The 17,123-nt window shown below is 38.4% G+C and overlaps 1 protein-coding gene across 3 annotated transcripts in view; it reads right to left on the reverse strand.

The window, feature by feature from the left end:
* The window catches only part of ak8 (adenylate kinase 8), a 210,669-nt gene that overhangs the window by 183,628 nt on the left and 9,918 nt on the right, over nt 1-17,123 (reverse strand). For all 3 annotated transcript variants that reach the window (XM_069887225.1, XM_069887219.1, XM_069887209.1), the window contains exons 3-4: nt 13,617-13,666; nt 8,232-8,345 (exon numbers count right to left, since the gene is read on the reverse strand). In XM_069887225.1, coding sequence (XP_069743326.1) covers nt 8,232-8,345; nt 13,617-13,666 — 164 coding nt within the window. The remainder of the gene's footprint in view (nt 1-8,231; nt 8,346-13,616; nt 13,667-17,123) is intronic.

The raw sequence follows: 17,123 nt of genomic DNA on the forward strand, positions 1-17,123 counted from the left end.
AAATCAGCTGACTTAGAGGTGAAAGATCTTGCTGTGAGTTGGGCAGTACACAGCTGTACAGTACTACAGGATTGATGTTATACATAGTGTATTTCATTTGAGCAAATGGAAGCTGTACCAAACTATTCTGAGTCACTTAATGGTTGATTTAAAATGTGGAGGACTAGCTAGTTAGCTGCAGGAAATGCCCAGCAAACTAAGAATAATAAGATCACAAATATCCACAAACAGTGCCACTCAGCTGGAGTGCAAGTAACATCTGTAGAGACAAGAGACTGAAATGCTGCAACCTGAAGCAAAAAAAAAACCAAACTGCTAAAGAAACTCTGGGGCCGAGCAGCATCTGTGGAGGCAAAGACCAAATAGCTAATGTGTCCAATGGAAGTCATGCATCAGGACAACAGTGCTGCTTGTCCTCCATTGAGTTCTTTGGTTTGTTCTTTTCTGATGTAACCATATGTAATCCTTTAGTTTATGTATTTGTAAAGCAAACCACTAAGGACCAGTTTTGATGTAATACAAAGGCAAGTTGTTGAAGTAGCTGTAATAACCTTTGAAATAATCATAAATAAATAATCCTTAAAATCATTCTTTCTGTTTCAAATCAATATTTGTGAAAGGATTTTCTACATCAAACCTGTTTTAACTTTTTGACAGTGACCACATCTCCCCATAGTCAAAAAAATGTCATTAAAGCATTGACCAAGTAAAATAAAAAGGATACCATAGACTGACATAATTATGATTTTTTTTTCAAATTACGAACTAGTATGCTAAGAAGATAATTAATGCTCCTATTGCTCTTTAAGGGGCTACTCTACAACCATTTTTCCTGAGCTGTCATCTCTCCTACACAGAATTTTATTCTTATAATTAGCTTTGAGTATCTTTACATCCATTTCCACACTACTGCATTACTTAATTTAATTTAAATGGACACTTATTATTGAAAAGCTAAAATAAGACCAAATTCACATAAATACTCCAAACCAACCAGGATTCATAGAATGCAAGTACTGTGTAAGAAAAGCAGCAAGAATGCCAATATCAGAATACATACTTAATCATAAATACACTCAAAATAATTTTATTCATGAGAATGAACTAAATGGCTGCTTCTAGATCCCTGATAACATGATGAGATTAAAATGGAGGTTGAGTAATATACATGGGTTGTTCTTATTCTATTTGTGATTATTCATGATAATAAAGCACGTGCCCATATACTGCAAAATCTGGAAAACATTCAAGCTTAGGCTGTCAAGTAACAAGTAGCATTCTTGTAATGAGACTATCACGAAAAGACCATTTTCAACAAGTCTAACTACTACAGCTTCATATTCATTGATATTACCATCAACGACCTTCCATATCATTGACCTGAAATTGACCAAGAGCTGCCATATAAACTTTGTGGCAATGCAAGCAAGCTTGGTTTTTGAGTGTATATTGCCCACCTACTGTGTCTTTCTAACGCATTAGACAGGAAACTAATGGAATACATTCTACATTTGTGGATTTGGGCATCTAAAAAATACTCAAAGTCATCCACAACAAAACAGCCAGATTGAATGGTATCCTATTCACATTCCTGAATGTTCACTCCTTCCACCAGACACAACACTGCTCCACAGTGTTGCCCTATGTGTTGCATGCAATGTACTAAGTTAAGGATTTCAAACAGCATCTATCAAAACTTGTGACATCCAAACTTAAAAGACAAGAACAGAAGATTCATGGGAACATCACAAATGTTAAATTCCCCTCTTAGTCACATACAACCCAACTCCAGAATATTCCTTCATTATCACTGGGTCAAAATTCTAGAATACCCTATCTAACAGCACACTATTAACACATCAATTGTAGAATTCACATCACATTCCCAAGAGTACACAAAATCACAAGATATAGGCTCAATAGCCCATGGAGTCTGCTCTGCCATTCTAATCATGAGCTGATCATCCTCCCACTCAGCTCCAATCCCCGCTTTTCCCCAATAATCCTTGATGCTCTCACCAATCAATCTTTGCCTTAAAAACACCCAACAATCTCACTTCTACAGCTGCCTGTGACAACAATTTCCACAGACTCACGATCCCTGATTAAATAAAATTTTCCAGGACTCTATTTTAAATTGACATGCCTTTATCTTGAAGTTATGCCCTCTTGTCCTAGAATCCCCTACCATAGGAAACATCCTTGCCATACCTACTCCACTTAGGCCTTTCAGCATTCAAAATGTCTTTTTGAGGTCCCCCCTCACCCTTTTGTATTCCAACAAGTATAATACAAGAACTGGCAATTGTTCTTCATATCCTAACCCTTTCATTTCTGATATCATTCTAGTAAATCTTCTCTGAACCTATTCCAATGGCAGCATGCCTTTTCTCAAATAAGGCACCTAAAACTATACACAGTGCTCCAAGTGAGATCTCACCAGTGCTTTGTATACCCTCAACATTACATCCTTGCTCTTATAAGCTATTCCTCGAGAAATGAATGCCAATGTTGCATTTGCCTTGCACACCACCACCTCAACCTGGAGGTTAACTTTTAGAGCATCCTGCATGAGGACTCCTAAGACTCTTTGCACTTCAGAAATTTGAATTTTCTCCCCCTATAAATAATAGTTTGCCCACCTATTTCTTCCACCAAAGTTCATGACCATAATTAAGATTGTACACTAATGCTGGCTTCTTGAAATGCCGATGTCCAAGAATCAATTAAAAAAATGTTTGGTGCTTTGTTCCAGGTGAGTTTAAATAAAAACAGAGAGATCCTTGATGATTGGTTGCAGCTTGTGTTAGAGATGAGCCACCACCAAATAATAGAAAGGAAGCTCAAGCAGAGTGACCATTGTTAGAAATGCCAGTGTGTGAGTGGCCCTGTGTCGGAGTGTGAGTTAGAGGCATTAGCTCGAGTGGCTTCAGTGGTGGTGGTGGTGCAGGAGTTAAGGTAAAGAAAAGGCAACCCTGTCGAGGAACAAAAGGATTCAGCAAGGAAGCATAGGTAACATTTTTTTTTCTATTTCATAGACAGTGGAATGGCAGCCAAGGTAGGGACATGCTCCTTTTGCAGAAGGTGGATAGTCAGGGAAGCCAACAATATCCCATATGACTTAATCTGTGAGGTGCAACAACTGCAACACTTTACAAAATGTGTCAGGGAATTGGAGCTGGGGTTGATTAAACTGCAGATCATTTGGGAAGCTGAGAGTGTGATAGGAAGGAGTTACAGGGATGCATCACACCTAGGAGGCAGGAGGAATATAGCTGGGTGACAGTCAGGAGAGGGAAGCAAGCCATGCAGGGTATTTCAGTGGCCATTCCCCTCAATAACCCAGATACACTTTTAAATACTGTTGAGGGTGTATCACCTACCAAGGTCAAGCTACAGTAGTCAGGTCTCTGGCAGAGCCTGACCCTGTGGCTTAAAAAAAGGAAGAGAAGCAAGCTGTAGTGATAGGGGATTCAAGAGCGAGGAGGGAAACAGACATGATGTTCTGAAGAAGAGATTGAAAATTTAGGACTATATATTGCCTTCCAGGTGTCAGGATCCTGGATATCTCAGAGCAAGTTCAAGGCATTCTCAAAAGGGAGAATAAGCAGCCAGATATAGTGGTCCTTGTAAGGACCAATGTCATGGGTAGGAAAGGTGATAAGGTGGGGGAGGGGGAAGGTGTGGTGATACAAAGGACTTAGACAGATGTGGTTTGGTTGAGCTCTCGGTGAAGAGTATTAAATGGATGGTCAAAACCTGAAAAATCAAGATTTTCTTCATTAAAAATGGATAAAACTAGCATGAAGAAGCCAAGGCAGCCAAGAACAAAGACTGAAGAAGCTTCTATTCAACCGGGAACATCGGTTGAAAGTCCAAAAGGGAGTGATGCAAAAATGGCAGAACCAGGTAAAACTGGGGAGTCAGGTCAAAAATTGAGCATCATTCTGGAAAAAAATTGAGAATTTTAGTGACCAATGCATAAATGTTGAAACGGTGATGAGAGATATGACCAAAATAGAAGAGAATGTTGAAGACCTGATGGAGAGAATGGGTTGAGCAGAGATCAAATTGGTGAAAACTAATGAAAAACGAGGCTTTAACAAAAAACAAAGAATGGGAGTCAGATAAACAAAGACTGCTTGACAAAATTGACCATACGGAGAACTTTAGTCAATGTAATAATGTCCAAATTATTGAACTAAAGGATTTGAGGGAAGGTACCCAGTGAACCTTTTTCAAAATGGATCCCACAAGTGTTGGGAGAAGATAGATTTGGAGAAAAACTGCATATCGTGAGAGTTCACCGAACACTCAGACCCAGAAGAGCCAACGATCAGAGACCAAGAACAGTTCTGGTGAGACTTTTAGGTTACCAAGAACGGGAGACAATTCTGGGAGCTGCATATGATTATTCTAAGCAGAATAATGATCATGAAAAGGTACTATTTTTTCAAGACTTTAGCCCAACCTTGATAAAACAAAGAAAAGAATTTGAAGATGTGAAAAGACAACTACGTGCTAAAAACTTGAAATACTCAATGATATATCCTGCAACTTTGAGGGTCGAAGTAGCATAAGGGAACTGGTGATTTTTCAAAACCAAGAACGCGTTAGAAGACTTTCTGTGAAGTATGTAATAAAAAGAAATTCAAGTTGCCAAGGGAGAAGATTGTGAAAATGTTTACAATGGAACAAAATAAATTAGTTTTTTTTTAAATAAACTGTCCTGTATTTATTGTTTAAAAGTAAAGTGTGTAAAAATGCTCATGGAGAGCTCAGTAAAAGGAAATAAAATCTGGGAAAAGTGGTAGCAGGTGGAGACTCCTGTCTGGGAGAATAGCACCTGGAAAGAATAGCAAAAGGGAGGAGTTCTTATTTCTCAAGAGATTCCGCATGCTTTTCTCGTGGGCTATTGGGGCTCTTTGTATATGTCACCCTCGGGGCAGGGACAGTGTGTGTTTTTCTTAAAGGGGAAGAATCACTATTATTTAAAGAATCAAAACATCTTTACTGCTAAAAAAAATATTGTTTTAAAGAACATGGATAGAACATTAAAATTTATTAGTTTTAATGTTAATGGAATTAACAGGATGTTGAAGAGAAAACGGGCCTTGGCATACCTAAAAAAAATTAAAGGCAGATATCGTCTTTTTTTACAAGAAACACATCTTACCAAATTGGAATATGCAAAATTAAAAAAGAGGATGGGTGGGGCAAGTAATATCATTTTCATTTGGATCAAAAGAAAGAGGTGTAGCAATTTTAATTAATAAAAATATATCAATAATAATAGAAGAGACAATAACCGATCAAGCTGGAAGATTTGCAATGGCACACTGCAAAATTTATGCAGAATCATAAACATTTACGTCCCAAATTATGATATAACCATATAACAATTACAGCACAGAAACTGGCCAGTTTGGCCCTTCTAGTCCATGCTAAACATCTTCTATCACCTAGTCCCATTGATTTGCACCCGGCCCATAACCCTCCACACCTCTTTCATCTATATATCTATTCAACTTTTCTTTAAATATTAAAATCGAACCTGTATCTATACTTCATCCAGAAGCTCATTCCACACTCCCACCACCCTCTGAATGAAGTAATTTCCCCTCATGTTTCCCCTAAACTTTTCCCCCTTTCATCTCAATCCATGTCCTCTTGTTTGAATCCTCCCCCACTCTCAATGCAAAAAGCCTGTCCACATTGACTCTATCTGTCCCCCTCATCTATAATACCTCTATCAAATCACCCCTCAATCTTCTATGCTCCAGAGAATAAAGTTCAAGCCTGCTCAACCTTTCCCTGTAACTCAAACCCTGAAACTCAGGCAACATTCTTGTAAATCTCCTCTGCACTCTCTCCATTCTGTTTATATCCTTCCTATAATTCAGTGACCAAAACTGCACACAATATTCCAAATTTGCCCCCATTCAACTTCAACATGGCATCCCAACTCCTGCATTCATTACATTGATTTATGAAGGCCAACATACTAAATGCTTTCATCACAACCCTATCTACATGTGACTCAACTTTCAGGGAATTATGTACCAGAATTTCTAAATCCCTTTGCTCTATTTGTTATGAGCCCAGAGGACTCCAAAACCCAGCAGCAATAGAAATTTACCAAGACAATGGTTACTTAAACAAAAGTTGCTTTTATTTTCTTTAAACATAATAACAAGATCAAACTTTAACTTATTACTATTAACTTAACTCCCTTCTAATTCTATGCACATGTGTATGTAATGTGTAAATGTTCAGGAAAGTTATTTGTTTCACAGTCCAATCATTCACTTCTCATGTCTCTTAAGTTCACCGGTATCAGGCAATTCTTATACTGTGCACAGAATTTAATATTTATGAATCTTCACCAGGCTCTGGTGCTAAAAGGTAAATGGTTACTGCTCAGGAAGGTTCTTATTGGTTTCAGAGAGATATTTGTTGCTCATTGGACACACACAAACTGATTTCCTCCAATGAGTCACTTTAGTGTCTTGCCGAAGAAACTTGCCCCATCATAAGGTTTCCAAATGGTAACCTCTTCTTCCAGGTCACCAGAGAGTTCCTCTGGTTTCCCTTATTTCAGAAGAAACAATCTAGCCAGCCATATCCTCTTGTAAGGATTACAAGGGCTTTCAATAGGCTGAACTCAGAACTCACAACGAGTCTTCAAAATGGTGTCTTTCAACAAGCCTGCCAGCTTGCCATTTTTCAGCCTCAACTGCTACTGTAGAACTGACTTCTCTCTTTCTCTCTCTCTCTCTCTGTAAGAGAAGAATCCAGTTTGTTTTTTCCATTTATGTTTGTAAAAACCAGAATCCCTCCAGAGGCTCCAAATCCAATCCACGTCTCAGATGATTTCCTTGGCCTTGCCAGACATCAGGCCAAACAGGGGGCGCATGATTTGGACCACTGATGGTAGGAATCAGTGGAAAAAGTTGATTATTCCCACGAAACTCATGTAGGCCCTTATCTGTACTGGTCCTGGCAAACTGGCATATGGCCTCAACTTTTGCTGGAAAGGGAACCACTCCATGCCAGTTGATATGGTGCCCAAAGAAATCAATGGCCAAAAGTCTGATCTGGCACTTCACGGGGGTTGATGACCAGCCCTCATTCACTCAGGCGGTGGCAGAGTTGGTGCACGTGCATCAAGTGCTCTTGGTGCAAGCAGAAGGCAATCAGGATATCATCTAAGTAGATGAAGATGAAATCCAAGCCTCACCCCACCAAGTCCTGAGCCACTGGAACATCTGTTCTGTGTTCTTGAGTCTGAAAGGCATATGCAGGAACTTGAATAGGCCAAATGGAGAGCTGTGAGCCATCTTGGGGACATCACTGGGATGGACAGGAATCTGGTGATACCCATGGAGCAGGTCGACCTTGAAGAAGAGGTGTGCCCTACGTAAATTGGCAATGAAGTCCTGAATGTAAGGAACTGGGTAGCAGTCAACTGTGGCGGCATCATTGAGCCTTCTGTAGTCGCCGCATGCCAGTATAAACAACTAGATGAAACAGCTGGAACCCAAAGATAGGGGAGATATAAACCAGAAGTCATGGGTTAAACTTTGGGGAGAAGTTTCAGGATAACATTAGGGGGGAAATTCTTCACACCTGAATGGTGGGAGTATGGAATGAGCTGCCAGCTGAAGTGGTAAATGCGGGGTTAATTTTAACATTGAAGAAAAATTTGGATGGGAGTGGTATAGAGGGATATGGACTGGGTGCAGGTCAGTGGTATCAGGCAGAATTATAATTTGGCCCAGTTTAGAAGGGCCAAAGGGCCTGTTCTCAGTGGTGTCATGTTCTAAGCTTAGAATGCTAAAATAGAGGAGGCAAGACTGAAGAACATCAGCCAGGATGTGCACTTCTATATTCAGAAGAAATAAAGATGCAAACAAGCTTACATGCAACAATTCTGAGTCAAAGAACCCTACTTTTTTTTTGTTCCTATTTTAATAAAGGCACAGATTTAGACATTGAAGACTGTTGGTATTTATAAACAATCTGATTTTTATTATTTCTAAGAAAAATATTAAACCAAAATATTAATTTATTTAATAGTACGTACAAGAAATACATATTCCTACCTATACTAACAATCCTTATTTTGTTGGTCAAGTTCACGCATATGCTGTCTAGCAACAAGGAAGAAACCACGTGCCTAATTTAAATACCTGCAAAGACATTACAGAATTGTTGCTTATTATCAATACCTGATCTTTGGCTTTTAATTTCTGAATTTCACCAGCAGACTCCGATTTTCCATCTGCTAACATATTATCCAAAGTAAGGAGGTTGGCGTTGATTTGATCACACAGCAACTTGGCCTATTGAAAGTAAATACAAAATCTCACATTTGGGAATAAAACTAGATGGAAGTTTAAGACTAGATTTCAAGGTTTTAAGAATTAACTCTGCCATAGAATAATCAAAGACTTTGGGCAACACCAAACTATCACTATATATTTGTATGACTAATGTTTTTGGATAAGTACACAATTATTCTCTTTGAAAGTAAAAAGCATCACATCCCTGGGGTCTCACGGAAACAAAAGTAAAATAAATATAGAAACAAGTTCTTGATGTGAAAATTTCAGATTCAAATTTATTATCAGAGTACATACATAACATCACATACAACCCTGAGATTCTTTATCCAGCAGGTCAGGCAGAATTACTACTTATTGGTAGTGCAAAAAAATGTACCCAATGTACACAAGTAAACAAAAAAAATGTAAACAAGTAACTGCAATACAGAAAGGAGAAAAAAACAAAAAAATTTAGGGAAGTCCTTAAATGAGTCCCTGGTTGAGTTTGTTGTTGTGGAGTCTGATGGTGGAGGGGTAGCAGCTGTTCCTGAACCTGGTGGTGTGAGTCTTATGGCATCTATATCTCTTTCCAGATGGTAGCAGCGATAACAGAACATGTGCTGGGTGGTGTGGATCCTTGATGATTGCTTCTGCTCTTCGACGACAGCATTCCCCAAGATGTTCTCGATGGTGGAAGGGGTTTGCCTGTGATGTCCTGGGCTTGTCCATTACCTTTTGCTGGGCTTTATTCACAGAGGTATTGATGTCCCCATACCAGACTATGATGCTGCCAGTCAGCACACTTTCCACTACACTGCAGAAATTTACCAGGGTTTCTAATATCATACCAAACCCCAGCAAACTCCTGAGGAAGCAGAGGCGCTGATGTGCTTTCTTCACGAACCCATTAGTGTGTTGAATCCAGGAACAATCCTCCAAGATAGTGACTCCAAAGAACTTAAATTTGGTCACCTTCTTCACCTCTAATCCCCCAATAATCACTGGATTATACACATCTGGTTTTCCCTTCATGAAGTCAATAATCAGCTCTTTTGTTTTGGTGACACTGAGTACAAGGTTATTGTTAGTGCACCGTTCAGTCAAGTTTTCAATTTCCTTCCTGTCTGCTAACTCACTGCTTTTTAAAATACAAATACAATCCAGTACCATGGTATTGTCAGCAAATTTATAGATGGTTGTTGTTGTACGAAGCCACACAGTCATAGGTGCAAACTGAGTAGAGCAGGGAGCTAAGAATGCAGCCCTGTGGTGCTCCAGTACTGGAGACTGTGGAAGAGATGTTCTACCTAATCCTTAATGATTGTGGTCTGGAGGTGAGGAAATCAAGGATCCAATTACACAGTGGGGTATTGAGTCTCACGTCTTGGAGTTTGCTGATCAGTTTTGACGGGATGATGGAGTTAAATGCCAAACTGTAGTCGATAAATAACATCCCGATGTATGCATCTTTGGTGTTCAGATGTTCCAGGGTTTTGTTTCAAGCCAGTGAGGTGGCATTTGCCGTAGACCTGTTGCTACAATTTCAACATTTCAAGCCTTTTCATCATTTTTATTTCAGATTTACAAAATATGCAATAATTTGCTTTAAAGAAATGTAGACAATTAGGCAAGGTTAATAAAAATATAGACATATGCCTCTAATAAGTGTTGTGATAGTAAAAGAAATATGAAAGAGTGAAAAAAGACAAATATTGAAAATGTTTATGACACTAAAGAGAGAAATTGAACTCCAGAAACTCCAAGGTACCTGATTGTAAACTTTTTCCTCATAAAACTGAAATTGGCATTTCACCATAGATTATTAAATCATAGAAACTACAGCATTGAAAGAGACTGTCCAGCACATTAAACTAGCTCTAATTATCAATTGAAATCCATTTCACTAAACCAACCAGTCAACTTTTTGCATCCTTTCCTTTTTTTAAAATATTATTTTCCAAATTTATATCAAATGCAATTTTTAAATGCAGTTGTATTTCCCAAGGTTGATATTGGCACTTGCAATACTGCAACTATCAATATTTATCTAATCTTTTGTTTTGAATACCTTTTTTCTTTCTTGGTGCATTTTATTTGTTAGCATCTTTTATGTACCTGTATGGCAGTAAGAATTTCTTGCATCTGTACATTGTCTTTGTGTATTTGATAATAAACATCATCATCAACATGTTTTTTTGATTTTTTTAAACTCAAATTTGTGTGGCTGTGTCAGGTTTCAAAGTCAGCTGAAAAGAGTCTAATTCCTTTTTAAGAAATTCAAGCAACATTGGTCTGCAATGTCCACTGTGAACATTAGACCTGCTCCCCTAAGTTTTGGTGGGATAACAGAAACCCAAGTAACAGATACGACCAAAACTAAACTTTCATTTTTTTTTAATTTAAACTTACCTGACTACAATCAACAAAGAGCAACAATAATCTACAACATTTCCAATTTATAGGACTAGGTGTTACAATCCCTGAAATTTCATTATTGGTTAGATTGATCGTGTCTGATAGAGGTAGTATGATTGGTTACTTCAATTACAATAATGGAGGATGATCACGAGGGAATATTATCCAGTATCGGACACATCTTTCAATTGTATTCCCTGGTATCATTGAGTGTTTCGTCCTTTTAAATACAAGACACCCTCTGCTAAGGCAGGCCCACCACAGGCTAATCAGACCTGGGTATGTGTCCCATATCGGTTTCTCCTAGTGGTCATTTGGAGCTCACATAGAATCCCTCCTTTTCATCCAGAGCTAGTGATTGCTCGTTTCAGCTGAGTCGGATAGGGACTTAATTGCCTTTGAGGGCTTGCCTTGTGATTCCTACTTCCCTCAGAAGCTTGGTCATGGATTTAGCAACAAATTCTCTACAACCGACTGCAATCAGGCACACTCTAACTTTCCACCTTTGCTCTTCTGCTACTGCTGCAAGATTAATGTTTCTCGGCAGACCATTTGATGTTCTTCTTTTCCTTCTAGTTCAACTGCTAGACATCTCAGCACTTGATTGTGTCACCAGGTATATCAGCCTTGGACGAGACTGACATTTTACCCAATCAAAATGTTCTTGAGGGCAGCAGGAATGTGCAGAGAGGACATGCTAGGTCCTCTCCAAACTACCAATTTAAGTTTGTGGGAGAGGGTGGGCCATCATATATGGCTCTGATGAAAAAGCCTGTTCTATTTGACTCTTTACTTCATTGGTCCTTACAGGTTAATCTCCTCCTTTCAGTGCCCTCCTATCTTGTCCATTACCCTTGTTTGGTTGAGATATGGCTTTGTCAAACCTAGCTGTTGCTTCTTGTTGGTACACTTCCTCCACCACCAGTTGCCGATGTTCAGATGGACTTGGTTTCTGCTAGGTGGGTTTCTTGGTTTCTAAGCCAAATCCCCCTCCACCTTCTTGCACATAACCCACTATGTGCCAGTGTTGGAGTGCTGATTTTACATTCTGTATGGCTGCAGAAGGCGTCCATTTTCTGTCTGTTGATAAGGCTGGGGCAGCACCTCTTATGCACAGGTCCCGTGATTCTCTGAGCATCATCTCCAGCCTCACTTTGGTACATTTGTATTCCCCCACAAGGCTAGATAGTGGTAACAACAAGATTTCATTCCCAAAAGGCCCTACTTTATTAAAACTTCTGGGTAGTCCGAGCCACTTCCTTGTTAGTGAGTTAATCAGTTTTTCAATTTTCTCAACGTTTGATAGAGATGCTTTGTATATTGTTAATGGCCACATGAGTCATGGTAGCAGGTTGAACTGGAGACACCACACCTTTAGCTTCCCTGGGAGAGCAATGTTATTAATTTACTTAAGACCACCGAGTATATCCTGCCTGAATTGTTCAACTTGCTCAATGTCCTTTTGCATTGCATTATACCAACATCTGACCCCCCCCATCCACCATGACAGAGGTGCACCAAAGAAAAGGTACAAGGACTGCCTAAAGAAAAGAAATCTCTTGGTGCCTGCCACATTGACCACCGCCAGTGGGCTGATAACGCCTCAAACCGTGCATCTTGGCGCCTCACAGTTTGGCGGGCAGCAGCCTCCTTTGAAGAAGACCGCAGAGCCCACCTCACTGACAAAAGGCAAAGGAGGAAAAACCCAACACCCAACCCCAACCAACCAATTTTCCCTTGCAACCGCTGCAATCGTGTCTGCCTGTCCCGCATCGGACTGGTCAGCCACAAACGAGCCTGCAGCTGACGTGGACTTTTTACCCCCTCCATAAATCTTCGTCCGCGAAGCCAAGCCAAAGAAGAAGAAAAAAAAAAATACCAACATCTGAGGCTTTTGATTGGTTTCTCCAGGATAGTTAGCATCATTTCTTTATTAATGCAAAACCTTTTGTCTGCAAGCCTGACCTTGACAATGGGAAATACTGCGAGATTGGCTTGGTTTGATTTCCATTCGTGCTCATTTGATGTTGCTATGAAGCTAGTTGAGGAAATGTTTCATGCAGGCCTTTGTTGTTATAAATATGGTCATGTCATTCATGTATTCTCTAATTGGAGGAAGACGGTCCCCATTCTTTTTATTTTTATTTTTTTATTTTATACACTATGAACCTTACTGACCAAAATACACACAAACATTTCCCTCTTGAATATACACAGTGTCATTTTCTCCCCTTTTCCCCCCTCCCTTCCCTCCCTCCTTCACCCCCCCCCTCCCCACCCACTCAATGTTCAACTTACATGATACATTAAACCCATTAAACAATGTCATCACACAATGAAAATAAACAAGAAATTTGTGTCATCTACTTTTACATACTGGGTCAATTGATGTTCCCCATTCTTTAGGCGCTCCCCTCCTACCACCCAACATGATGGTTTTCTCTTCCCTCTATGTTTATCCATAACATTGCAAAAATTACCTGATACACTGTAGAACCTTACCTATTATTAAAGGAGGCACAAAGACAATACTGGGAGTTTGTTGGATCCCTATTTTGAAGACTTAAACTATTTTCATTCAATTGACTAATTGTCTACTTTTTGTAAAATGTTTCTATTTGAACATGTGAAATTTGTTTCTAATTATGCCATCATGTTTTAATTGTGATCTTCAGTGTTTGTTACATGCGACAAAATTGATAGTATTTTCCTGTTTATTGTCAAAAACTGTCATAAAGATCACCCTGCAGATATCTTTTAAATTTTAAATTTAAAAAAAAATTTGCTTCTGAAGGACATAATTCATTCTTAGTTATAAGATTTTATACTTTTACTAATACTTTAAGTAATACTTTAAATTTAGCATACACTTACAATAGAAAGTTTCCCGGAAACAGGTGGACCCAGCAGAAAAATCCGAGGAACTATTGAAGATTTAGAAAAAAAAAATCCTAATCAATTCATTTACAAATTAAACAAATACATCAAAATTGATGACATGTTTACAATTGCATGCAAATGTTTGTTTTAGGATAAAATTATGCCAAGATAGAGTAAATCATGGACATTTTTGGCGAAAGGAATAAAACACAAAAGTCTATTAAATCACTTCTCATGCTTCTTTGCTCCAAAGCTCTGTTAACCTTGCCTCATAAGACATGTTCGCCAATCCAGGCAACATATTGGTAAATCTACTCTGCATCCTCTCTAAAGTTTCTACATCCTTCCTCTAATGAGACAGCCAGAATTAAACAAAGTATTCCAAGTCAGGTCTAACCAGAGTTTTATACAGTTGCTACATTACCTGATGAATCTTGAGCTCAATCCCTCTACCAATGAAGGTCAGCATACAATCAGCCTTCCTAACTACCCTATTAACCTGTACAGCCACCTTGAGAAATTCTATGGATTTGGACCCCAAGGTGGGAAGATTTGTAATGGAACATTGTTAGATATTTGCAGAATCCTGGATGTTCATGCTATAAATTTCGATGATGAATCCTTTATACAAAATGTCTTCTTAAAAACAGTGGAAAGTAAACAAAAGGTACTGATTGGAGATTTTAATTTTTCCTTGGATCCAGTCCTTGATGTCAGCAAGGAGAGTAACATAGCTAAAAGCTATTCTATCTTTTATGATGGATTTAAACTTGATAGATGCATGGAAACAGTACATCCCACAACAGAGATTATTCATTTTACTCAAAGGTTCATGACTCCTGTACTACAGCTGTTTTTTTAATTTCTGCACAATTGAAAAACAGAATGGGTGAAATGGAATATTTAATCAGAATGCTTTCTGACCTTGCATCTCCGACTTTAACATTAATGATGCCTGAGAGTATCTACAGATGGCATCTTAATTCTATACTATTGAGAAGGACAGATTTCAGTAATTTAATCAGGAAAATAGAATTGTTTTGTGAAACAAATAGACCCTCCACCAATGATAGTTTCCTAATATGGGACACATTAAAAGCTTACCCAAGGGAACAGATAATTTCATATTTAAAAAAAAAAGGGGAATATATGGCAGAGGCCAATGGCCAAGAGAAAGAAATATCAGAATTAGAAAAATACCAGAGAGTGGTTTTTAAAGAAAAATATAAAACTTTTGTAAAAACATACAAACATATAGAATAGAAAAAAACTATTTTAACGTTGAAACAGAAGCCTTATGAATTGGGAGATAGAGCGCATAAGGTTTTGTCATGGCAACTAAAGGCAGAAGAGACATCAAACAGAGCCTGATTAATTAACATATAACCAAAAGGAAATCAATAATACTTTTAAACAATATTATACAGAGCTGTACAAAGCAGATTTGATGGGGAATTCTATTTTCTCTCAGCAGTTGAGCTGCCAAAACTGGAAGAGAATGAAAAAGCCCTGAATGCATTACAGGCAAAGAAGTCATCAGGAGAGGATGGTTTCCCTCCGAAGTTTTATACACAATTTAAAGACCTCTTGATGCCTCTTATTATGAAAGTTTTGGACCAGGTGGTTGAAATCAAAACTCTTCTGGAATCCTTCTCAACAGCTATCATTATGGTATTGCTAAAAGAAAATGAGAGACTGCTAAAACTGCCTTCATACAGACCTATCTCCTTGTTAAAAGTGGATTACAAAATTTTGGCAAAAGCACTAGCCAATAGACTAGGGGAATACTTACCTAAATTGATAAATTTGGACCAGGTGGGGTTTGTTTAAAAAAAAGATACTTTGCAGATAACTTGAGCAGACTATTTAATATAATTAATTTGGCTCAGTCTAAAGAATATCCAAGTATAACTGTATCGTTAGATGCAAAAAAGGTATTTGATTGATTAGAACAGCCTTTCTTATTTAAAGTACAAGAAAAGTTGGGAATGGGCCAAACATTTATTAATTGAATTTAAAAAAACTCTATCATAAACCACAAGCTAAAATTATAACCAATGACCAAATGTCATCAATGTTTCCTTTGAGTACATCTAGCAGACAAAGGTGTCTGCTGTTTCCAGACCTCTTTGTCTTGGCAATTGAACCATGAGCAGAAATTATAAGGTGAGATCCAGATACAAAGGGATTCAGCGTTGGCCAGGAGTAGCACAAAATTAATTTATTCACAGATAATGTGCTGTTATACTTATCAGACCCAGCTGAGTCCTTGACCAAACTACAGAATACACTGGAAAAATATGGAAGAGTATCAGGTTATAAAATAAATTTGGAAAAAAGTGAAATTATGCCATTAACAAATTTTGATTATGAGTGTTATGAGCCCAGAGGACCCCAAAACCCAGTAGCAATAGATATTCACCAAGACAAATGGTTACTTAAACAAAAGTTGCTTTTAATTACCTTTAAACATGAAAGCAGGATCAAACTTTAACTTATTACTATTAACTTACTTAATCTAACTTAACCCCCTTCTAATTCTAAGCAGATGTGTATGTAATGTGCGAGTACGTTTAGGAAAGTTCTTTAATTCACAGTCCAACCTCATTTCACACTCCTCCAAGTTCATTGATTGCAGGCAATTCTTATACTGTGCACAGAATTTAACATTTATGAAGCTCACCAGGCTTTGGTGCTTGAAAGGTAAATGGTTACCACTTAGGAAGGTTCTTGTCGGTTTTCAGAGAGAGATTTGTTGGTCACTGAACACAAACTGATTTCTTCTAATCAGCCACTTCTGTGTCTTGCCGAAAAAACTTGCCCCATCAGGGTTTTCCAGATGATAACCTCTTTCTTTCAGGTCACCACAGAGTTCCTTTTCTGTTTCCCTTATCTCAGGTGAAACATTATGCAGCCAGCCATCTCCACTTGAATGGACCACAAGGACTTTGACTCACATACCATTTTAAGTATTTCCTATGCCATAGGTGCTATGTGGGTGGAAAGAAAAAGTTTGAAAACCACTGTTTTAATCATACCTAACTGACTCATTATGTGCAGTTTCATAACTCTGAAGGAAATGGGCCAATGACAATTTTTCTCAAGCAAAATATTTCAGTAACAACTGGGTCTCGAGGAGTGATTCTCAACCTTCCTTCCCACTCACATACCACCTTAAGCAATCCCTTACTAATCACAGAGCACTGATGGCATAGAGATTACTTAAAGTGGTATGTGAGTGGAAAGAAAAAGGTTGAGAACCACTGCTCTAGGGGTACAAGTACATAAGTCTCCAAAAATGCAACATTGGTCAGCAGGGTTGTGAAAAGTACATTTGACATGTTTGCCTTTATTGGTCAAGGCATTGAGTACAGGAGTTGGGACATGGAGTATTGTGAGCAGTTCTCTTTACATTGCTATGGTAAGGATATCATTAAGCTGAATATGATGCAAAAAATACTGGAGACTTGAGTTACAAGGAGAGGCTGGGACTTTTTCCCT

The sequence above is a fragment of the Narcine bancroftii genome, chromosome 1, assembly GCF_036971445.1.
Source record: "Narcine bancroftii isolate sNarBan1 chromosome 1, sNarBan1.hap1, whole genome shotgun sequence".
In the NCBI taxonomy this organism is placed as follows: Eukaryota; Metazoa; Chordata; class Chondrichthyes; order Torpediniformes; family Narcinidae; genus Narcine; species Narcine bancroftii.